A 26,261-nucleotide genomic window follows, 5' to 3' on the forward strand; every position below is an offset into this window, starting at 1 on the left:
ATATATTTGTATATAAATATTTATATTATTTTATTTATTTTTAATATATATTTTAATATTAAAATTATATAAGTAATCAATTTTTTATTAATTTTATGTACAACGAATAGATTGATATATATCTTATAACCTACCCATGAGATTTTGGCATATTTGCTAATGCTGATTATTGTTCCCCAATAATTGTGAAGAAATATATTCTGAGATTGTAATAGTTAAGATTTGCGATCTATCCAATGATTCCCATTAGCATTAGTACTTCCTCTTTTACGGAAGATTATTTTTTTCTAGGAGTGCTACACATACAAATTATTTTTGTTTACAAGTCTTACAAATTGGGTTTAACATCCACGTTACTGAATCATCTTCGCATGTTTCATCTTCGTTTTCTTTTTTACGAACAAGAAGAAGAAAAGACACAGAGAAAGAAGAAGAAGAAGAAGAGGAAGAGGAAGCACGGATAAAGAAGAAGAAGAAAAAGAGGCACAAAAAAATGTGAAAATGGCGTGAATATAAATGACTTGTATGATTTGTATGGAAAAGCGTTCTCTCTTTGCCTTCGATCTCCTTCTGTTTTTTCGATTTTCATGGTTTCTGAAATCAACCTTTGAAATTGTTTTGAAGATGATGGAACTTCAGAAATACACCCGAACGATTACAAAAATACACCCAAACGATTACAGAAATACATCCAAAGGATTACAGAAATACACTCAAACAGTTACAGAAAGAAACCAAACGATTACAAAAATACACCCAAAGGATTACAAAAATACACCCAAAGGATTTAAGAAATACACCCAATATAGGAGGAGACAGTATATTTCTTCTTGAAATCTTTTAATGTTTTGTTGGTTAAGGATGAGACACATGACAGAGACAATCTAGAAAAAAAATCTAGAAAATAGTACATTGAATAATGTTTCTTCGTTTTTTCTGGTGATTTTGATGAAGGAGAAAGAGAAAACGAAAAGAGGAGAAGAAATTTCAATAAAAAAATAGGGAGGAAGAGGTGGTGTTGATGACGATGATAACGAGAGAGAAAAATTACGAAAAAGAAGAAAAAGAGACACGGAGGAAGAATAAGAAGAGGAAGAGGAAGAGGAAGAGGAAGAGGAAGAGGAAGAAGAAGAAGAGGCACCAAAAAAAATGTGAAACGGCGTGAATATAAATGACTTGTATGACTTGTATTGAAAATTACTTATATGTAGAGAATTACTCTATTTTTATGGGTTAATAGTGAAATTAATTTTTAAAAAATAAAATAATTTTTTAATTTATTTTTGAATTTTTTTTTCAATTAATTGACCCATTAAAAATTAAAAATTAATCATATTTAATCAATCACTTTATTAATAATTTTTGTCAACAAATGATGTTGTGAAACGTGAATTAACAATATACATAATACCTAACACATGTCTAATTGAATATTAATAAAATATATTTATAAAAATCTATTTTTTCTAATTACATAAACTATATTCCTAATATAATATAGCGACTAGATTAATATATTTTTAAAATATATTTGATCAACATCAAATTGGATATGTTAAGTATCATATATACTATTAATTAATATTATACATTATCAATTGATGACGAAAATTGTTAATTGAATAACTGAAGGACAAATATGATTAATTCATAATAATGACCAATTTAATTGATAACATTTTGGTTTAATTACTCTGCAGGTCTTTATACTTTCACCGAATTTTCAATTAGGTCCATATACTTTTTTTTTTCTTTTCAATTGGGTCTCTATATGTTAATTTTTTTTAATTAAGTCCCTGCCGTGAGAATAACGTTTAAGATAACAGAATATTCTTAATACAAAACGAATATTCTTGTCATTTGGTTGGAGTAGCTAGCTGAACAAACATTAATTTTTCTAAAATACCAAAAGCACCCCTTGCATTTTATCCCAAAGGAAAAAAATCCTAAGTTGCTCCCTAGAGATCGCGTCTACTGTCGTCTCCTACGTCGGTTCGTCGTCGTCATCCGTCTATGGCGTCATCTACAACAGATGCTTGGTGGTCTGCTGTACGTCGCCTCCTTCCCTGCGCTGGTCTGCTCTGCTTTGTTCTGCTCGGAGGTCTTCTACGCCGTTTGCCCGTCCAAGCCGTCGCCGTCCCTCGCGGTGCTTTGCCTCGCCTGACGTCGCTGCGCCGCATGGAGCCGAGTCTCGTAGCGCCTGGCCTCCCGTCCTCGCATTGTGCTTTTGCTCGATCTCCCTGTACTCGAACTGTCTGTAAACAGGTGACAAAAAAGGCCTCTTTTTCAGCTTTGAAACTTGATGTTTATGCTAATCTTATTTTTTTTTTTTAAATATGGCATTGGTTGAGTATCTATTTGTTGAATTGATTTTTGAATTGTTTTGATATAATGGTTTATTTAGAGTTTACAACATGGATATTTATGTATAGGAATTTTGTTAATTGGTGAATTGACATACAAATTAATTTTGCTGATGATGAATTTGGATTATTCTTGATTGTTAATTATTGTTGCTGTGATCATGCTATTTTATTAGGATTCTGTTTCTCTTTTTTTTTTAATGTAGTGATGGGGATTTGGATTTTACTATAGACATATATCATAGTAGCAAGTTTCATGATATAGGGCACGGGCTATAATATTTGGGGGAAGGGAAGTGGAAGAACATTCTCAAAGATCCCCAATTCGCATCCTTTCTCACTTCACGTTAGAAAATTCTCTTAAGTAGTCTTTTCAATTTCGCGTCTTTAGGGTTTTAAATTTCACTGTATTGTGCCTAATTCTCATTCGTGTATTCCGTTTTCTGGATAAATGGTGAAATTTGAGTGTGAGAAAACTGAATCAAGGATTTAGGGTTTTTAATTTTTGTTCTTTTGTGGTAATTCCCCTACTGGTGCTACCCCGGTTGCTACTGGTAATACCATTGTTGTTTTTGGAAAAGATGCTACTTTTGTCACCACTATGATTCATCAACCTGATTTTTCTGTTGTTGTTGGTGATTCCTCTCAAAATGATGAAGATGCCAAGAATCCTCCTGGGTATGTGAATTAATGTCACTAATTCTATATGAATTATTACAATTAAATGATGTGGATTAGGATTGTAGTTGTAGTTAAAACTGTTGTATGCCTCAATAAGATAAAAAAAGATATTTTGTTACTTTTGAATTGTTCCGAGACTTGGTTGCTTTTGTTTATCTTCTCCCCAGGTACAATGTACTGATTTTAAAAGCATTGTCAGCTCTGGATCTAACTTGAATGCCATTGTTAACTTCATTGAGGTAAGATTATTCATTGTTTTTTATCATAATGGTTTCAATACATCCATGGTTGATTGAAATGTTGTATATCTGATATTATATGTTATATAGATGTTGCATGTAAAAGCTGCGAATAAAAATGTGTTAAATATAGTTATTCATTTCTTATTTTTAGTGATGTGTATATGGAGGTGTATATGGAAGTGCCCGAAGAACCCCAAAGAGATGAATGGATCTCACAAAGATGATTTTACTCCAACTTCTTTTGTTTCGAAAGCAGGATACCATGTTTAGATTGAACTTTTTGGTAAAAAGGACTATCTTGTTGGGACACCGGATGAACTCAAGTCTGCTCTTTCAGAATCTTTCTCGGCTAGAAAATTGACCGTTATCAGTGTTATTGTTAATCTTATACTAGTTCAGAGTGTGGGAGGCTGCAACATAAGAACTGATTTCTATATTATCTGTATTGCACTGAAAACTACGTTTTCTATGGTTTTTATTTTTAGATTTTGTTCCGGCCCGGCCTACATAAGGCAGCACCCCGGCCCGACAAACCAACCCGGTGAAGCGCTAGCAAGCGATCCGACAAGCACACCCGGATTATGACCCGGACACCTATTCCCTGGCAGCCAGCCATGCGACAACTGTGGAGAGGAAACTTCCAGGAAAGAGACCTCTCCTATGGGACCCGCCCTACTAACAGGGTATATATGGGGAGGGTCATACCCCTCTCCCACGGTACGTCCTATCTCACTGCTTCTATTGCTATCTGTACAAACTCTGACTTGATCGTTGGAGTGTCATTGCAGGTGGCGTTCCCCCCTTTCCTCACAATCACTGCTCGGTAGGTCGCTTCGTCCCAGCTCTTCCCCACTAGATCCGGATCCAAGCCAGTCCCAACCACCATGCTCCGAAAGCACCACTGACCCCTCCAAAGTCCGAGGTCCTGAACATTGGCGCCGTCTGTGGGGACTGGCCTGAATGGATTTTCTGTTGAGTCTGGTAGAGTCAGGGGATGGAGGCGAACCACGTGGGGAAGAAATGCCTCCCTGAACGGGTAGGGTAGCCTCTGTGGCTTCCTCCTGTGAGCGCACAAGATCCCCCTGCGGCGACCTGAGTTCCCTTTGCGCTCCCAGGAGAGGCACCCGTTTGGAGGGACGGGGAGCAACAGTGCCATAATAATGCAGGAGCTGCGCTACATGGTGCAAAACATGGAGCAGAAGCTAGCAAGCAGAGAGCGCTATCAACCAGCTTCAAAACAGGATCATCCCCATTCCCGGTTTCCTCAGAGGAGGGGGTCCAGAGGGAGAAGTCCCCGAAGGGACCATTCCAGACACACCCCGACCCACCGATCAGAATCAGAAAGCCAAGGGGAAAGCAGGGAGTTACCGAGAAGGCGGCAAGATCCCATCATCTACACACGAGCTTCGGCAAGACGCACCGTGGAAGAAAACCGGGAAGACGACTCAAGGAGATAGAGACACCCTATAATCATGGGGGCAACCCCTTTACACTACTCCATCCTCGAGGTCCGACTACCGAAGCACTTCGATAAGCCAACGGACCTGAGGTACGATGGGACTCAAGACCCCCCAAGAACATCTAACGACCTTCGAGGCCAGGATGAATTTGGAAGGGGTGGGTGATGAAGTAAGATGTCGCGCTTTTTCCGTAACATTAGCAGGGCCGACAATCCGCCGGTTAAACGCTCTCCCCCAGGGCTCCGTGACAACCTTTGCTGACATAACCCGTGCCTTCCTGGCTCAGTTCTCCATGCGCATCGCCAAAGCGAAGCACCCAATCAACTTGCTATGGGTGACGCAGAGGAGCGAGGAATTGACCAGGAAATATCTGAATAGATTCAATGATGAATGCTTGGAGATTGATAGCCTAACCGACTCGGTGGCCAGTTTATGCTTGACAAACGGGTTACTGAACGAAGATTTCAGAAAGCACCTTACCACTAAGCCCGTATGGACGATGAAAGAAATCCAAAATGTGGCTAGGGAGTATATCAACGATGAGGAGGTTAGTCAAGTCGTGGCTGCCAACAAACGGCAGCCCACCTACAGTCCTGCTCGTCAGCCCGGAGGTGGAGAAAGAACTAGGGAGCACTCCAAGGACGGAGCGCCAACTAAAGCTTTCAAGCCTTTCCCCCGGGTAGGGAAGTTCACCAACTACACCCCCCTGGCAGCCTCAATTGTCGAACTCTATCAGCAGATTGCTGACAAAGGCATTCTGTCGAAGCCCCAACAACTCAAGGATAGAATTAGAGGGAACAAAAACCTCTACTGCGACAACTACAAGGGCTTCAGCCACAAGACCCAAGATTGTTTCGTTTTGAAAGATGCTCTGGAGCAGGCAATCCGGGAAGGCAAGTTGGCAGAATTCTCACACCTCATAAAAGAACCGAGGAGGCGGGATCGTGACCGATCTGGCGACATCAAGGACCGCGCCGTGAGGCAGGAACCCGAGGAGAACAGTGAACGTTGCCTAGCAATTGTGAACGTTGTATTCATAGGGACATTGCCTTCAGATCACAGTTGGCATGCAAGAAAGATGCCAAGGTTTTGGCTGTGTCATTATCGGTCCCCGCGCCCTGCCTCAGGAGGATCCCATCGATATTGTTTAGACCAGAGGATCAATGGTTCCACAATCTACCAGAGAACCCTCCTATGGTAATCACCGCAAGAGTGGGAACCGGCCTAGTCAGACAAATCCTCGTTGACACTAGAGCCGATTCGAACATCATGTTTTGTAATGTGTTTGATGCTCTGGGCCTCCAAGACACCGACCTGAGAACCCACCAGGACGCTGTGGTCGGCTTAGGTGATAACTTTATCAAGCTTGATGAGGTAGTCTCCCTACCGGTCTCCATAGGAGGAGGTCGAGGGAAGAGGTCAGTAATGGCGAAATTCATGGTCCTGAGAGACTTCACAACCTACAACCTCATCTTGGGAATAAAAACTATCAATGAGTTCGGAACAGTGATTTGTACAAAGCTATTGATGATGAAGTTTGTTGCTGACGATTGGTCGGTTGGATCCATCAGGGGAGATTTGGAAACGGCGATTGCGTGTGACAGCGCCAGTCTCTCCCTAAGAAGGAAATCCAAAGAGGCATCCAGGGTCTTCCTAGCCGATCTAGATGCCAGGGTCGACGACAAGCCCAGGCCAGAACCCGAAGGGGACCTCGAGAAGTTCAGGATTGGCGATTCGGAAGAAAAGTTCACCTTCGTGAACAGAAACCTCCCTTATAACCTGAAAGAACCTTTGGAAGAAATGATCAGAGCCAATGCGATCTGTTTGCCTGGACACCGGCCGACATGCCAGGGATCGACCCCCAGTTCATGTCACACCACCTAGCTGCGAGAGCAGAAGCCAAGCTGGTGGCACAAAGAATAAGAAAAATGTCTCAGGAAAGAGCTGACGATGTGGCCAGGCAAACGGCCAGCCTGCTAAAAGCTGGGTTCATCCGATAACTGGACCACTCGACCTGGTTGTCTAACGTGGTCTTGGTCAAAAAATCAAATAAGAAGTGGAGAATGTTCGTGGACTATTCCTCCACCCTCCATTTCAACCTCTGGTCGAGGACTCGGACCAGAGCTGGTCCCAGCCACTTTTGCTTGCGTGTGCTGGGACTGAGCGCCAGTATTCAATGTTTTTCTTGTAGTGTTAGGATCTCCAACCCTTTCGATATCTCAAGCTCGTATCCTCAGCAAAAGTACGAACAAATACCAAATCTAGTCACAAAAGACAATGGCCAGTAGTGACAACAGTGAGTACAACCCAAAGAAACATTAACGGAAACGACAACGTGAACTAGATTTGGAGTAACACAAGCTAGTGATGCAGAATAAAGGCAGCGGTGACAACAAACAAAATGAAAGCAATAATGATAACGCAGAGTAAAAGCAGCGACGACACATAATATTGGTGAACAGAGGCGGTGACAACTCAAAAAAGTGGCAAGCAATGAGAGCATATCTGAATGAGAAAATGGAAAAAGATGAGCAGCAAGCGGCAATGAGACATGCATCCATAGTGGCGAGAGCTTGAGTGAGAGGTACTGTAGCATATAAAAGATAGAGAACTAGCAAAAGGGGAGAGGGAACTATGCTAATGATGAAGAAGAAAAGTGGAGTGGCTCAACCATAGATTATAATCTTAATCCGTATTCTCAACTGGGCTCGACCGAGTTACCCGATCTGGACCCTAGCATAATTGAATTATGAGATCAAGTAACTTTTGTTGGTTTTGGGTCTGACCTGATGATTTTAGTTAAGTATGCTCAAAATTAGCCCAAATTAATTGGGTCCAAGTTAGTCTGCATCTTATGTAGCCCTAACCTCTAATATATGTAACATGCTTTATCACATCAACAATTTAACTTACGATGTCACTTTTCAATTTGTCATGTCATTATTTAACGAAATATACAAATCAAAGTTCTGAAAACTAGTTCGAATCGGCCAGTCGAACTGTGAACTGATAGAAAAAGCGAATTGGGCAGATGTCAAAACCGAGAGTTTGAGAAACTGCCATTGGACTGTCAATCGAGATCCAGCCGGTTTTCTATTTTTTCTCAAGATGGCGCCATTTGGTTAGACTTAGAGGAACCCTAACCAACCCTCACTCCAAAACGCGCAGCAGCACCCATTCACCTTCAACCTCGAGTCACTCTCCTTCTCCTTCCTCTCATCGAGCTCCTCCTTCATTCCCTCACTTCCGTCTAGCCACTGGCCTGCTATCGTAGCCGTCGCAACTTCAAACTTTGAAGCCATCGTTGCAACTTCCTTCCCTTCTATCGTACAACCACCGTGTGAAGTGTGAACTTCGAATCACCATCGCTACTGCAACTGGTCTCGTCTCCTACCTCCGTCGTGCAGCCACTGTCCCGTCGGTGCCAGCTCTGTTCCACTGCGTTTGTTAGCCCTTTGGCCGTGCCATGTCCCCCTCTTTCTCAGTCTATTTTGTTCTAGCTTTTAGGTATTAATTTTTTTGTAACTAAAATTGACTAATTGTTGAATAATTATTGTTAGTTAATTTGTGAACCTTGCTGTTATTACTGGATTCAATAATTATTGAATAATTTTGAATAATTATTGTTAGTTAATCTGTGAACCTTGTTGTTGCTCCCACACCTCTGTGCTCTTGAAAGTATTATTTTTAGGATTCTTAATATGTGGTTTACTGATATTTCGATCTTAATCTGTGATTGTCAATGATGTTCTTAAATTTTGATTCTGATATTCTGTGATTTCATTGTCTTTAATTTTATTTTGATTATGTTTTAGCACTCTTCTATAATTTGATTATGTCAATTTTTTTATTCTGCTTCAATGCAATATTTTTATTTTTCTTTAATTTTATTATTTTTGTAGTCTGCAGTGATTTTAAGGTGTAGCGGATTTCACCCATGTGATCATTTTATTAAATCTGAGCTTGTGAGTTTATGCTAGTTTTGTAAAAAGACTTATTTGATTTATGTTTATTTTGTTAAAATTTTTATGTTCCTAAAAAACTTCTTTGTGAAGATTTTATTATAGTATATATTACAGCTTATAAATGAAAATTAAATGAGCTCTAACTCTGTTGCATGCTTATTTTTTTTATTTGTTTGATTGAGGTGCTTGACTTATATATTCTTAGGATAGAGTGAACATTTATCAAGATAAATTAGAATGTTTGATTGATTTAATGTAAGGTACGTACTTTTTTTAATAATGTGTTGAATGTGTGGGTTTGAAGAGGCCTTCTAGTGCGAGAATTCCAGTTTGTATTAGCATTGTTCTATCCTTTAATTATTTTGTGCATATGTTTCGAATTGAGTTTTTCTTTATTTGTTCAATAAACCAGATTATATAATTTGTAAGAAAATACAAACAGTGAATTTAACTATCAATAATATTTTGTTGATAAATATATATAAGTAAATTATAATTATATTTTAATGTGTTTATTTGTATTTTATTTATTATTTTATTATAAAATTATTATTTCGGTTAAACTACGATAAAATCAATCGAACCAACAAATTAAAAATTATTGATAACTAAAATGGTTTAATAATCGGTTCAATTTTTAAAACCTTATACTAATATGAGCGACTAAAACAACTAACATTTTAATTTATTAGACTAAAATCAGAAAATAAATTTTATAAGGACGAAAAAACAAATAATTAAAAAAAATTATTAAGCCTTTAACATTTAATTTTTCTTTAACACACAAGGTATATAAAACTTATGTTTTCGTAACAAAATAATAATAATAATAAATTTTCTAATCAAATACAATCTATATATTTGGTTTACATGAAAGTAAACTATTTGGGAGCAGAAGATTACTATTTTAAGGTAATATTTTTAACGTAAATTAAACATTTTAGTTATTTTTATTTTCATTTTGACGTTACAACAATATTTAGGAGGATAAATTATTAGATGATGATAGATAGATTATCACTAACCAGAGATAGAGGAAATTTTAAAATTTTTTAAATGAGGTGAGTAGATAAGAACCCAAGTATAAATTAAACGTACTTAGCAATAGTATATGAATACAACATAGCTTAATAACGCCGTTTTATTTAGATAACCGAATCTAAATCAAACTCAAAATTTGACATATTATGTGTAGCTTGTTCAACCTAAAAATAATATTTTTTTTAATTACAAGTGATTACCAATTGTTTTTTTATTTAAATTCTTTAAATTTTGAATTTTACTTTAAAAAATAAAGTGTGATTTTTCATTATTTATTTCATAAATAGAACAAAAAAATATAAAAAAATTATTCAAATGTGAGAAATTATATTTTATCCTCTAAAATAAAATTTTAAAATTTAGAAGATTTAAAAAAAAATTTAATCTTAATTTAAGTAAACCGAGAATATTTTTAATTAAATGATCTACATAACACCTGATGACAATATTATTTTAATTTGCATTTTCTAGTCACTGGAGAAAATAGCCTTACACAGCTACAAAAGTCTTCCAATTTTACCCGATATAAAGTGTACTTTATTTGTGAATGAAATGCATAATTCATTTAAGAAAAAGTCTCAAAGAGTCAGTATTTTATTAAAATTTAATCAATATTTAATTATAAAAAATATATAATTTTATATCATTAAATATAATTTTATGTCATTCAAAATATTAATAATAATTAATTAATAATTATAAATCACAAAATATACTAATTGCTAGCACTACTAATTAATTCATTAATTCAACTCGTTTAGAACGTGGATTTCTAGATACAAACAAGATCATCAGAATAGAGAGTACAGAGTAAAATGACCCTAATAATGCATATTATATTCTGATTTCTGAGTGTCGACTTATTGATAAGATTGGATTTGATTGTTAACCTTCGACCAATTGAAATGGATAGTGTAATGTTTAAAATAGGATAAAAGAATATATCAATATTTCAACCTAAATGGCGCCATCATCCAGAGGGATTCTTCTCAAGCAGAAATATTAAACGATTAATATTTTTATATTTATTTTATAGATAATACTATATATAATTGATACGACCGTTATACATCGGTTACGATTTATAGCTCGGCGAACATCTTGATAACCGACGAATCCCCTATGCCGAGTTTATGGCAATAAACAACCTTATAATCAGTTACATCGGTTACGCCTTAAACGGTAAATTAAGAAATATGACTGTTACAGTATCTCGGTTATAAAAAGCAATCAGGAAGAATCGGTAAAGGTAGACCTTTCTTGACCCGTTAACTTCTAAGAATAACTCTTCTAAACTGACTTGAGCGTCGGAGTACTTTTGCAGGTACTTCCCCCCTCTTCCTTTTGGTTCTGCTGGCTGGTGGTGGAGTAATACAACTCGAGGATAAGCTCGGCCTACCTTTGCTCGGGGACGATTTATAGTTCGGCTGTAATCAGGCAAGAACATTTGGCGCCCACCGTGGGGCCCGAAGCTTGAAGTCCCTTTCTCTCAGGCCCCAAATACCTCGACGATGGCTGACGCACCTCCTCCCACCCCATCCGAGCTTCTTCGTATGGTGACTGAGCTTCAGCAGGCAAATCAGCGCATGGCTGAGGCCAACGAGCATATGAGAAACGAAAATCAACGGATGCAACAACAGATCGAGCAATTAATCAACGCCCGCATTGAACATGGTAACAATCATAATGAGCGGAATAATGACGAGGAACACCGCACACATGTTTCGGAGACACCTCAGGATGAGGAAGGCGGCGGTCCGCACGACAGCGAAAAAAGAGCCGAAACCGATAAGGACGAGCTTGACAATTCCACAGGACCATTCACGGCAGACATCATGAATTTCCAGCTGCCTAGGCAGTTTACTCTCCCAACAACATTAACTCCTTATGATGGATTGGGAGACCCAAAACAACACATCAAGAAATTCCGATCAATTATGATCGTTAACGGTGCATCTGATCCTATTCTATGCCGTTGTTTTCCTTCTTTTTTAGATGGTCCTGCACTTGACTGGTTTTGCTCTTTGCCTGCAGATTCTATTTCCCGATTTCAAGAACTGGCGAAGCAATTTGAGGACCATTTTGCAGCATCCGCTATTTACCTACATGACTCGGACTATTTGACAACTGTTAAACAAGGCCCTCAAGAAAGCCTAAAGGACTACATCACCCGTTTTACGAAGATAGCGATGAGGATCCCCGACCTTCATCCTGAAGTCCACCTACATGCCATCAAGAGTGGGCTCCGCCCAGGAAAATTCCAGGAAGCTATCGCGGTAGCTAAACCAAAAACCCTGGCCGAGTTCCGCGAGAAGGCCAAAGGACAGATAGACATCGAAGAACTCCGTCAAGCTAGGAAGTCAGAAAAGTCGGCAACTGCCAAAGACAACGAGAGGCCCCGAGAAAATAGAAAGAACTTCAAGCCAATACCCCGATACGAGTCATACACGCAGTTCAACACCAAGCGAGATGACATTATCAAGGAGATATTAAACTCCAAGCTAATCAAACCTCCACGGAAGGCCGGGAGTTATCCAGAGCCAAAAAATGTTGATAAATCCAAATATTGTACGTTCCATCAGAAGTTCGGTCATACAACCGATGAGTGCGTGATCGCTAAAGATCTCCTCGAACGTTTAGCGAGGCAGGGACACCTTGACAAATTCATTGCAGGTCACATGCAAAAGAGATCCACCCCTGCCGCGGAACCATCCTCGGTAACAACTACATCGAAAGACAAGGAGAAAGTTCCCACACAACCCCGAGGCGTGATCAATTGCATCTCCGGGGGCTATGCAGGAGGAGGACACACAAGCTCGGCACGAAAACGCACATACAGAGCCATGCTCGCCCTGACGGATACGATCAACAATCCTCAACTGACACAAAGAGCACCTGAGATAACGTTCTCTCCAACCGATTATCATGCTCATGACACGAACCTTGATGACCCTGTCGTCATCTCTATCCAGCTGGGCGATTTAATAGTTCGGAAAGTACTGCTGGACCCAGGCAGCAGCGCCGACGTTTTATTCTTTACTACATTTGAAAAAATGAAATTAAGTACTAACATTCTACAACCATCTGTAGGAGACCTGGTCGGCTTCTCAGGGGAACGAGTCCCAGTCATGGGTTCAATATGGTTACAAACCACATTGGGTGAACAGCCTGCATCCAGAACACATGATATTCAATACTTGGTGGTTGACAGCTTCAGCCCTTACAACCTTATTTTAGGGCGACCCTTTCTAAACAGGTTTGCCGCAATTATATCTACTGTTCATCTTTGTATCAAGTTTCCCTTGCAGGATGATACAGTAGCCATCGTCCATGGCGACCTGCAAGATGCTCGGCATTGTTACAACACTAGTTTAAAGCCCATCAAGAGAAACAGCGACAGACGTGTAAACTCCATAGGCGCAGAACAGCCAATGCTTACCGACCTGGATCTTCGAGCCGACCTTCAAGATCGCCCTCTCCCCAATGAAGAGCTGATAAAGCTTACCTTGACAGATGATCCAACCAAATTCACCTTTATTGGTACAACCATGCAGGGCGAAGAGAAAGACAAACTAATCAACTTCCTACGACGGAATGCCGACCTATTTGCCTGGACGTCAGAGGACATGCCAGGAATTAACCCTTCTGTTATCACGCACAAGCTCGCCATTAATCCGGCAGCCCGACCAGTAGCCCAGAAAAAAAGAAACCTCGGCGCAGAAAAAAGACTGGCATCCATGGACGAGGCTAAAAAGCTAATAGATGCAAACTTCATACGGGAAATCAGATTCACGACTTGGCTAGCCAACATCGTAATGGTAAAAAAACATAACGGTAAATGGCGTATGTGTGTTGATTTTACTGACTTAAACAAAGCATGTCCAAAGGACGCATATCCTTTACCTTCAATTGATACTTTAGTAGATAACTCCTGTGGCTATGGTACATTGAGTTTCATGGATGCATATTCTGGTTACAACCAGATTTTTATGCATCCATCAGACCAAGAAAAAACCGCTTTTATTACTGAATATGGTAACTATTGCTATAACGTCATGCCCTTTGGCTTAAAGAATGCAGGAGCAACATACCAACGGCTGATGAATAAAGTCTTCGACCAACAGATCGGCAGAAATCTTGAGGTGTATGTTGATGACATGGTCGCCAAGACAAAAATCGGAGAAAGCCATGTCGACGATCTTACTGAGATATTCCGTCAAATCCGAGTTTACAACATGAGACTTAACCCAGAAAAATGCGCCTTTGGTGTCCAAGGTGGAAAATTCCTCGGATTTATTCTGACTAGCCGAGGAATTGAGGCCAACCCGGAGAAATGTCAGGCAATTTTAGATATGAGCAGTCCAACAAACATAAAGGAAGTGCAGAGATTGACAGGGCGACTAGCAGCACTGTCCAGATTCTTGCCATGTTTAGCATCAAAATCGGCGAGTTTTTTCCACTGCTTACGAAAAAACACAGCTTTTCACTGTAATGAAAACTGTGAATCGGCATTTCAAAGCTTAAAGCGATTCCTTTCTAAACCACCTGTTCTACAAAAGCCCAAAGTCGGTGAGCCCTTATATTTGTATTTATCTATCACTGACATATCAGTTAGTGCTGTCCTTGTTGCAGAAAACAATAAGACTCAGCAGCCAGTATACTTTGTGAGCAAATCACTCCAGAACGCCGAGCTCCGTTACCCAAAGTTAGAAAAACTGGCTTACGCCCTCATTTTTTCAGCAAGAAGACTTCGTCCCTATTTTCAGAGCCACACGATCAATGTTAGGACGTCTCAGCCATTACGCCAAATACTCGCCAGACCCGAGCTTGCCGGACGGTTGATCAAATGGTCCATCGAACTCTCCGAGTTCGATATCCACTACCAACCTAGGTCGTCCATAAAGTCACAGTATTTAGCTGACTTTGTTGCTGAATTTACAGGACCTACCCAGAATGTAAGTTCCGAGAAATGGGTGCTATTCGTTGATGGAGCATCAAACCCACAAGGAGCAGGTGCAGGAATACTTCTGGAAAACCCTGAGGGAGTTATATTTGAACATTCTCTTCGGTTTTCCTTCAAAGCCAGTAACAATCAGGCCGAGTACGAAGCCCTCATTGCAGGGCTCAGGTTAGCAATTGAATTACAAGTCACTAACTTACATGTTTATTGTGATTCTTTGTTAGTCGTTCAACAAGTAAATCAGCATTTCCAGACAAAAGATCCTATTCTACTGAAATATCTTGAAATTGTTAATAAATTGATTACTCGTTTTTCCAAAATCGAAATTACCCACATAGAAAGAGATCAGAATCACAGGGCAGATATACTATCTAAGTTAGCTACTAGTCAGTCACATAATGCATCACTTTTGCAGTCAACTTTACAGGAGCCGAGCATAAATATGATTGGCAACCTTCAATCCGAGGATTCTTGGCAAAAGCCATACATCCAATATCTCAAAAATGCTAAATTTCCGCCAGAAGTAAAAGACATTAAAAAGTTTAAACGACAAGCATCATTTTTTACATTATTGAATGACGAATTATACAGGCGAGGCTACTCTCGACCATTATTAAAATGTTTAGACAGATCCGAGGCCGAAATAGCCCTAGCCGAAGTTCATGAGGGCATCTGTGGAATACACTCAGGCGCCAGAAGCTTAGCACGGAAAATTCTCCGTGCAGATTTTTATTGGCCGACCATATGGGAAGACTGCCAGAAAAAAGTCCGAGCTTGTGAACACTGCCAAAGGCACGCCCCGGTGCTTAGTATTCCAGCCGAAGAGCTACACCAGTCAACGGTAAGCTGGCCATTTCATAAATGGGGAATTGATATCCTCGGACCTTTTCCCACGGCACCCAGACAGGTAAAATTTTTAGTTGTGGCAATCGATTACTTTTCCAAATGGATTGAAGCTCAACCTCTAGCCAGAATTACATCGGTACAAATGATATCCTTTGTTTGGCAACACATAATCTGTAGATTCGGCATACCTCAACATATTGTGACTGATAATGGTCGCCAGTTCATAGACCATAATTTTCAGACTTTTTTGCAGAATTTAAAAGTTAAACAACACTTTTCTTCAGTAGAGCATCCTCAATCCAATGGTTTAGCAGAAGCTGCCAACAAGGTCCTCCTCCAAGCTCTAAGGAAGAAGCTCGATAACGCTAAAGGCCTTTGGGCCGAGCTTGTTCCGGAGATCTTATGGGGATACAATACTTCGGTACATTCAACAACAAAGGAAACACCATTTCGCTTGGTGTATGGTTCAGAGGCAATGATTCCGGTTGAGATATCACAAAGCTCCTTGAGAACACAACATGAAGCCCATGACGAAGCACGCCGGGCCGAGCTTGACTTGATCGAGGAAGTCCGTGCTATAGCCACAATTCGGCAAAAAGCATTGCAACAACGAATAGCTCAACGTCATAACAAAACTGTCAGGCCACGATCATTCCACCAAGGAGATTTGGTATTACGAAAAACTGAAACAGCCCGCAAGCCACCTTCCCACAGCAAGCTCGCCGCAACATGGGACGGACCTTATAGAGTACGTCAAGTGATCGGTAAAGGCGCCTATCAGCTAGAGGAATTAGATGGAACAACACTTCCTAGCACTTGGAATGTTACCTCATTGAAGAAATACTACAGCTAACAAGGTGCAGCACGCTAGTACTCTTTTTCCTAACTTGAGATTTTTCCATATATGGTTTTGCTCAAGAAGGTTTTAACGAGGCTAGCTTACCTATCTCAAATGTAAAGGTACTGCACTGAATAAAATTTGTTTTACAATATCTATATACAACTCTATATATTTCATATACATTGTCTCCCATTTAAAATCTGGCAATCCAGACATCTATATATCATCGGCCAAACCTTAAGTCGCATTGATAACTCATGCGCAAACCGCTGCTGATAAAGCATCAATCAGCTTGTCAAATTAATCAGACCCTCAAACGGGAACAAATAAAATTAGGATTAACCACGTCCTAATCCAACAGACATATCAGATAACAAAATAAGCAACGCCAAAACCATAATGGCCAAAACAACCGTATGTAAGTCATCAAACAGGAAACAAACAGTTCTTACAGGAATAACATCATTCCAATTTAAAACAAACAAAAAGATAACCCAAAATACAGCCTAATATCTTAGTCAGCCAAATTATCGTCCCCCTCTTCAGCTTCATCTTCATCGTCAACTAACTCACCATTCCGAACTACTTTACTCGGATCCATGGCAGTAAAATCGCTGCCAGGAAACAAAAACTTAGCCTGAATTATCGCACGCTCAAAACCTTCTGCAAAAGCATCTAGGACATCAGTCTGCCGACTAGATTCCATTTGCTTCAATTTCATCGTAACCTCAAGGATTTGTTCACTCATAGAAGTCAATTCACCCTTCTTCTTCTCTAAAGCCTCAGAAACACTTTGATGATTCTCCTTCTCAACCTTCAATTTCTCTTTCACAGCAGCTAACTCCTTCTCAAGCTCGGCAAGCATATTCTCTTTCGTCTCAAGCTGACCTTTTAACTCGGTGCTCTCAGATGCACACTGTAACATTTTTCTATGTCTCTTTTCCTGGCTCCGACCAATGCTGGCCAGCCGAAAACCCAAAACCTGCGTTATTGCAAAACCAATTAATTGCTTCAAAAAAAAAAGAATATGTATATTTTACAACACAGCAGACCTGCATGAATTGGTCTATTCCAAGATCGCCTACTTCATCAATACGAGTAATATCAGAAGCAGACTGCACAACTTCGTCCGCCACCACATTAAAAGGAAAATTCTTGTCCCACAGTGACGAACCATCACCTTCTTCCTCAAACGAGTGGAGCTTCTCTTGCTTCACGATAAAATTCGCCAATTCGTCAAGCTCAACCATCTTCTTCCCCTCCTCCAAGTTTTCCGACTTTCTCTTCTTAAACACGATACCTTTCTTTCTCGGAATCGGTTGATTCACCTCAACCTCCCCTTCCACTTTCTCCGGGTTAGAGGAAGAACCTTCAAAGTTTTTTAACTTAAAACGAACCCTCATACTCGACGCTGAAACCCCAGGATATCTACCACCTGAAAACAACAAAACAAAACTCTTAGAAATCAGAATTTAGCACGGAACATATGATCAACAAACCCTTACCCAAATATTCCACCACCGAAGCCCTATTTTCCTCCCAAGGCAACAAGTTAGAGACAGATATCAAACCGCCCAAATCAACCATTTCCATTAAAAAATTGATAATACATTCATTCCGCGGCGAAATTAATTCAGGACCCAAAATATGATTAGGATAACAACACCAGAAAAGAGGAAACTGTTCGCCGAGATTCTCGTCCAAGTAGAACGGAAATTCCTTCTCCACCGATCTCACCTTAAAGAACATCTCTTTAAAGTCTTTGAAAGAGGATTTGTATAATTTAAAAACAGCAAATCCGGGTGTACTGTTCAAATTTACCCAGACACCTTTCCAAACGCCTTTTGCTTGAAAGAGTGAGAAAAAAAGCTCTACCTCAGGTTCAATACCCAGGAACTCCATTAATACCTCAAAACACTTTATAAAAGCCCATCCGTTAGGATGAACCTGGGACGGAGCACAGTTCATCTGCTTCAATACACTACATTCAAACTTTGAAAACGGCAATTTCACAAACAACTCCTCAAGGATACAACTATACAAATAAAAACTTTCAAAATCGTTTCTTCTGTGATAAACCCTATCCACACGGTTACACGGAATCAGTTCGATGTGAAAACCGGGCCTCGTTAGTTTCTCTAAAGATATTGCTCTAACACTTTCTTCATCAAAGAACAAAGAGGCCCTAATTTTCACATCCTCACCAACCCAACCATATGACCCATCATCTTCCACCTTAGGCAGTAGCTTTACTTTCGAATCACCCATTTTACTTATCAGACGGAGAAAAGACGAAATGAAGAGAAGAGAGAAAGCAGAAGTTCTAACCTCTTTTACTCATAGTTTAAAACCGCCTTCAGAAGACAAAGAGACTAAAACTCTCACACGAAAGTAACTCAACATCACTTCCTAGCCACTCTTTTAAGAAAATGTTTCATTTCCAAAGTTTAAATCCTGACCGTCCGTCCAAACCCACTTTCAATGGCATAAATGTCACTTTGGAACTTGCACCTGCATTGAAAAGACAGGCATCATCATTAATTGTTCAGGTAACTTTTCCTATGCTATAATAAATGCACCCCACTCGATATGTCAAGTTGAACTGGGGGCTCCTTACGCCGAGCTATAACTCGGTCAAATCAAAATTCAAAGCTCAACCTGCCCTATCTACGTCCAGGCTAAGCTTGGGGGCTGTGATACGACCGTTATACATCGGTTACGATTTATAGCTCGGCGAACATCTTGATAACCGACGAATCCCCTATGCCGCGTTTATGGCAATAAACAACCTTATAATCAGTTACATCGGTTACGCCTTAAACGGTAAATTAAGAAATATGACTGTTACAGTATCTCGGTTATAAAAAGCAATCAGGAAGAATCGGTAAAGGTAGACCTTTCTTGACCCGTTAACTTCTAAGAATAACTCTTTTAAACTGATTTGAGCGTCGAAGTACTTTTGCAGGTACTTCCCCCCTCTTCCTTTTGGTTCTGCTGGCTGGTGGTGGAGTAATACAACTCGAGGATAAGCTCGGCCTACCTTTGCTCGGGGACGATTTATAGTTCGGCTGTAATCAGGCAAGAACAATAATAAAGGAAAAATTAAAGTTGGGTAAAAATAAAAATTATTCATTCTATAATAGAAACAATTATTTTTAAAAAATGAGGTATAATACATATTTTTGTTAAAAATTTAGTTACAATCTTTTCACGACTCAAATTTTTTATTATGAATGAGAGTTATGAGCAATTCAATTGTATTGATTATGTTGGTATTTTTTTTTATGAGAATGTGTAATCAGAACATCTGATTACTTTATTTGTATGAAGGTTTTTTTTTTTAATTGAAAGATTCGATTTTTTTATTGTGACTATTTTTTTATTTCAAAGTTCAAAAATTGGATAATTTAATTTTTATTTTTAAAAAATCGGAAGATATTAAAAGATTCGATTTTTACATTCTAAATCAAATAGAGAATCATATTATTTGAGATTAATATCTTTATCGTTTATGAACCTAAACAACATAATTTTTCATTCCAATATAAAAATAATTTGTGTCCTCTCTCTTCACCAATTTTTTTTATTTTATATTTACTTTAATATTAATTAATTTTTCATTTTTTATTAAAAATATTAATCTCGTAATATTTCTCTTTTAATGCTATTATTCCACTTTTATTAATATATTTTTATTAATATCTTTGAAAAGAATTATCTGGAGCCGAAATGAGTATTTACTTTTTCGATAAGGTTCTGTAATTAATGAGATATTGGTGTTTATTTTAGAATGAAGATATATAGAAATTTGGTTGATCTATTTCAATGTCTACTTTCTGTTCACTTTAAGCCGAGCATCACACTAGAATATATTTTATGCTACAGATACATTGATTCTCATACTAGAAATAAAAGTAACTTATCACATCATCAAACAAGTAACGAATTATAATTAATTTCAACTCTTTTAAGTAAACATGCATGCATATATCTTCTAACTACTCATGATATAGGTATATTAATCAATAGCGTTTTGCAAGCGAAAATATAGAAGTGGAATAATAGCGTGGCATGTGTGATGATATAAAATAATATTGGCAAGTTCTAGTCCAAGGGCCAGTTCCTTGAGTTGCCAAGGGTCGAAAATCGCCAAGCTACCGAAGGCGACATAAATAACAGAACAAGGTGGTTGTTGGTTGAGCCAATTCAAACAAGAGAGGTCTTCCTTGAATTACTAATATTTCTTAATTTTTACCCCGTAAATTTAACTAATCTATATAAAAAAATAAAAATCTTAAACGACACGTGATAATTATTTCTAAAAGACAATAAAATCTCTAATAAAAAAAATCTGTTAATCTTGATTGATGATACTTGACGGATAAATCAATAAGTTTGACGTATTAAGTAGACATATTTTATTAATCCAAAAAAAATTAATAAAAGAATTAATTAATCTCACATAAATAAAATTCAAAAATCTAAATAATTTTTTTTTTAGAATAATTGTGAATGACTGTTTAGAAATTTTTAATTTCTCTAATAAAAATCTCTAATCTTCTACCTATTCTACGCATCATGCATCAACGGGCATCCACATCTTATGAAGTTGCCGCCAAATAAATAACACACGTACATTCGTTATTTCACATATTTTGATTGTCTTGACGCTTGGAAGGATCCTCTCTTATCTTCTTTATTCAGCCCCCGTTGCCATGGCTGTGATATCCTCCAAATCAATGAAGCCAGCTAAAGAAGTTGTTCGCGTAATTACACATTCCACATGACTCATCATCATTTTCATCTCGTCAAATCCTCGTCAATAATTAGGAATATGAAGGGAAGTTCGGAGTGTTTTAATAAGTTTGAAATTTAGTCTTGTCCATAGTTTAAGTTTGGTTTTGAATGATCTAATTTGTAGAAGAGCGCAGCGTGTATATATATAAAATTGGGTTGGTGTAATAAATAATTTATTAATTTGTTTAAATTAGATTGAAGATTTAAATTTTATTTTGTGTATGTAGTAAGAAATTGGTTAGCTGACAAATTTTTTTATGTCAGACTGAAAGATCAACGTGAAAAACATATATATATTTATATAAAAATTTAAAAGTCGATATTTTTATTAAAATTTAGTCGGTACTTAATTAGTAAAAGAAAAATAAATATTCTTATACCATTAGATCTAATGATATAAAAATATTAGATATAATTTCATATTAATAAATTATTAAAAATACTAATAATAGTCAATTAATGGTTATAAATCATAAAATTTATACTCTCTACACACACATATATATTAAACCAAGATTGCAAGAATCAGATCGATTATTGAATCGGTTGAGTAACTGATTTAATAATTTAATGATTCCACTGGGATTAAACTATAGTTGAACCGATTTAATTAAATATAGAATAAAATTATAAAAAATGTAGAATATAAAATAAAATTTTGTGGTTGTTCCATCTAAATTTAGAATGACAGAAATTCAGATTTCCAGATAAATATATCAATTCATATAATTCATATGACATTCAACATAATTAAATTCAGTAATTCATCAGTTAATTCACCAAAACTCAATATATAGCAGAATTCAATACAGAAAAATTGAATTTATATAGCAAAATTCAAAATTCAGAATTCTAAAATTGAATTTACATCAAATTTATTCAAAATTACAGAATCTTTAATCCATATAATTAACAAAATAAAGAAGAATTTGAAAAGCAAAACAAGAACTCAAAAGAAAAACTAAAAAATTCTGCATCTGCCATCTGAAACTCTAAACTGGAATCTACCCTAAATTTCTCACTAAATAAAAAATTAATTGAAAATAAAAACAAAAAAAACCCATGAACTCAATAACATCAGCAAGTCAACAACCCAATTCATACAGATAAATAAAATTCAGCAAGTCAGCAATCCAAACCAAATAGACAAAATTTATTAAAAAACAAAGATGTTATGTTAGAGACTTAGAGTACTCACCGCAGAAGAGCACGGCCAAACGATGATGACCAGATGCCCGACAACTACCAAACGATGTCGACGACCAAACAATGCCTCGTCTGCGACGGTGACGCTTTGATCCGGCGTTTGTTGGAGGTGACGGTGGCGTTTGTTGGAGCTTTGGAAGTGACTATCTTCGAAGAGGAAATTAGGGTTGTGACTTGGGACTCTTCGAAGAGGAGAAGGTGGCTCACTCAGAGTCAGCAGCTTCAATTTCATTTCAGCCCCTTTCTTTTTTTAAAGGCGTCAAAAGATGCCGTTTTGGTGGTTGGGTGGAAAATCGGAGCTTGATAAAACTTGGTCGGTTCGGTAGTTAAGCACCGATTTGACCGATTTTTTAATCAATTTTTTACAAGACGGTTTTACAGGTAGATTGGACCGGCCAGATGACCAGTTCTCAGTTTATCCAAATGAACCGGCCGATCCAGTCCGATTTTCAGAACCTTGAGTTAAACACATATTTGCTATTATAAAAAAATCTCATAAATATAATATTTCAAATCATTTTTTGTTAATTTAATTTTTTTTAAAATTTATATATATTAAAATTGACGTGTACCCTATAAACTCGGAAATAGGATCAAAATCAAAACCAACCAAACAATTCGGAGATCATAATGCAGGAAAATCCAATCACGCAACTCGGTTACAGTTTTAAATTAGTCAAACATCCTCCACAGTTCGTTACCATTAATAACGACACCCACAATATTACTAAAAGATCGAAACAAACAAAAGGAAGCTAACACTTCACTCATTTATATAAAGGAACCAATCAGCTCGGAGAAAACATGTCACACAACATGCTTTATTTTTTTTTACATTGCTTTCTTAACATCTGATTCTGACTTGAGCGTTGGAGTACTTTTTGCAGGTGCTTCTGCTGTTGTGTTTTGTACTACTGAGGTGTTCCATTCTTCTCCTAGGACAACACATAGCTCTCCGTCAAAATTGAGCAGTTGCAAAAAGGAGTCCTTTTACCTCGGTGACACATGAACGGAACAAAAATTTTTATAATCTAAAAGTATAAAATTTAATTTTTGTTGATAAAAAAATTCTATATAAAACAAATAAAAAAGCAAAAGAAAAAAGGATATATATATATATAAAAGAAAAAATTTAGGGCCAATACTTTTATTAAAATTTGGGTAGTACTTAACCATCAAAAGAAAAATGAGTAATCCTACATCATTAGATATCATCTCACACTATTAAAAATACTGATGATAGCTAATTGATTACTACACATCACAAATACTACAACAATATAGACTATTTTTTAGGATTATTATGTGTCAAAAAAAATTAAAATTCGTCAAAAAAATAAATTTTGACACTATTTTAACTGTAAAAATATGTTAATTGACATATAAGTAATTGTAAAAAAAGTTTAAATCTTATTTTGATAAATATTGGCCGTTAAAAATAATTTGTTAGAAAAATTTGAGAATATATTTTTTGTGATACTTATTAATCGTCAAAAATACTATTTATTTTGACACTTATTGACCATAAAAAATTCTCAACAAAATTTTTTAACAAAGAATGAGATGAGATCTTGAAACTGAAGAATAAACTGAGATTTTGAAGATAAAAAATGAGTAATATGATCCTAAATTGAGAGTAGTGTAATGCCAAAATTAACGGAGCTCAATGAAGAAAAAAAATAATGAAGTAAATTGAAAATAAATAAGTGTCAAAATTAAGGAGTAATTTTCTACAATCAAATTATTCATAAAAAAATATAGAAAATTTGACATTTGTAATATTTGTCAAAAATATATAAATTTTTACACTTAACTATGGCCGTTAAAAAAAATTATGTTAAAATAGCTCTATTTTCTTGTAGTGAAATTATACTGATTTCTTAACACTCATCGTATAAAAATTTACGTAAATTTAAAAAAATTCTTGAATACGTTAAAAATATATGTATTTATTTATTTTTTTATGTGCTTAAATTTTTTAAAAGAATAGCATTATAACAAACATAGTTATTTGTGAATTAAGTATTATTTAACTGTAACAAAGAATTATATATTACGTAATAATAAAAATATGTAAAAACCTGTCCATCCCCACCTCAAGCACACTGCAAGGGCCAGATAAGATAAATAGTGTTGATCGAACAGCACTACTCAAATAAAAAGAATATTTTGTATTCGATGGGAAATTTTATCCAACTTAGCTTGTATGTGCATATAATCATATATATATATACGTCAATCAAGGAACATATCCCTATCTTTGAAATGAAAAGGACATCGGCACACATATACATTGCATCATGCATCTCATCCTTCTGCCACGTACTCCTCCCCGGCTTTACCATTTGTCAAAATTTATTCCAAAATTAATAATGCGTATGCATGGATGCTCATCACCTACGTAGCTCCTCATAATATCATATATAGCTTCCTACACTTCATAGTTTCATTGCAGTTAACCTTATTTTATTTATTTCCCAATTTCTTTTCATTTTCTTTTTATATTCCAATCACATTAATAGCAATGCTATAATACTACTACCTTTTTATTTCTGTAATTATTTGACTGTATAAAATTGCATTTATACAAAGTTGTGTCGTCCATACCATGTGCATGACAATAATTAACGCACTGCATTTAATTAGAGCTAAATATATAAAGGGAAATAGTATAATAAATTGGAGTTTGATCAACAATATGCTTCGGAATTAAACAAAAAGGTTCACTCCATGAGATTAATTATAGTAAGTGATATACAAGATATAGGTCATATTGGAAAACGCTCTTCGGAGATTATATATTAGGGGTTCGGTTATGATGATATAGTGCAACTAAATTATCTTCTGATAAGGCCGTGTTTGAATGTTTGCAACTTTGAATTGTATTGCACTAGTCTTAGTTTTCTAGAGCCATAGAGCACCGGCATCTCTGAGCATTCTCTTGAGTGAGCCATTGAGGTGAAGGGTCATGACGGTGTTGGCTGAACCCACAAACTTGCCTCCGATAAACACTGCCGGGACTGAAGGGTTGCACCCTAGCCTCACCAGAGCCCACTCCATTTCCTTACCCCTTGAATCCTCGTCTAGCTCGCAAATTGCCGGTCCAACCCCTTGCTCGTAGAACAACCTCTTTATCGCATGGCTCATCCCACACGAACTCTTGCTGAATATAACCACTGCCTTTTGTGATGCCAATTTTGCTATGCGATCCATTATTGATTCTCTTTTTGAGAATTAAACTTCTACTAGTTATATAGGAAAAATGGCTGTTATCGGCTTTTGCTTGGTTCGGCTTGGTACTAGAGTACCACTTACTTATATTAGAGGTTATAATGACGATGATTAATAGGAGAGAAATTAATAAGAAATCTGAAAAGAAGGGAGCATTATTAGATCGAGGAAGTTTTGGTGTGGATTTAGTTTGTGATGTCATTGAAGGTTTAAGGGCTTGGTGTATTTATATATGGTGGGAGCGAGTGAGGGACATGCATAAATTATGAGAATAAGGTTAAGCGAGCTATACTATTTAGTATCCAAAATGCAGATAGGAATATAATGAAAGAAAGTGGTAGGAAATTTTATTATTATTATTTTGATCAAAAGTATAGTACACACTTTATTCAGTATTATAATAAGATGATAAATGCATATAAAAGAAAGAAAAAGTACAGAGAATTAATTTCTAGTTAGTTAACATTAATTAATTTTATTTTAAAATTTAGAATTTAAAATTTAGAATTAATAATATGTGGTTTAAGATTTAAAATTTTAAATAAATAAAATTATTTTTTAAAATTAATTAATATTGACTTAAAAAAATTATTTCTCTAGTATTATTCTAAATGAATTGAGAATAAAA

At 36.8% G+C, this 26,261-nt stretch overlaps 3 protein-coding genes across 3 annotated transcripts; 2 read left to right on the forward strand and 1 right to left on the reverse strand.

Annotated features, from left to right (window-relative positions):
- The first annotated feature begins 4,840 nt into the window (after window positions 1-4,840).
- Window positions 4,841-6,630, forward strand: LOC107468048 (uncharacterized). The gene is made up of 2 exons (XM_016087291.1): window positions 4,841-5,727; window positions 5,787-6,630. Exons 1-2 carry the CDS (start codon window positions 4,841-4,843, stop codon window positions 6,628-6,630), a joined length of 1,731 nt encoding a protein of 576 aa, XP_015942777.1.
- Window positions 6,631-11,263: 4,633 nt separating this feature from the next.
- Window positions 11,264-16,411, forward strand: LOC107468047 (uncharacterized). Its single transcript, XM_016087289.1, has one exon. The coding sequence runs from the start codon at window positions 11,264-11,266 to the stop codon at window positions 16,409-16,411; it is 5,148 nt and encodes a 1,715-aa protein (XP_015942775.1).
- Window positions 16,412-25,211: 8,800 nt separating this feature from the next.
- On the reverse strand, window positions 25,212-25,811 carry LOC107468100 (monothiol glutaredoxin-S10). The gene has a single exon (XM_052255810.1). The coding sequence runs from the start codon at window positions 25,613-25,615 to the stop codon at window positions 25,307-25,309; it is 309 nt and encodes a 102-aa protein (XP_052111770.1). The 5' UTR covers window positions 25,616-25,811; the 3' UTR covers window positions 25,212-25,306.
- Between the last annotated feature and the right edge of the window lie 450 nt (window positions 25,812-26,261).

This window comes from Arachis duranensis, chromosome 10 (assembly GCF_000817695.3).
Source record: "Arachis duranensis cultivar V14167 chromosome 10, aradu.V14167.gnm2.J7QH, whole genome shotgun sequence".
NCBI lineage: Eukaryota > Viridiplantae > Streptophyta > Magnoliopsida > Fabales > Fabaceae > Arachis > Arachis duranensis.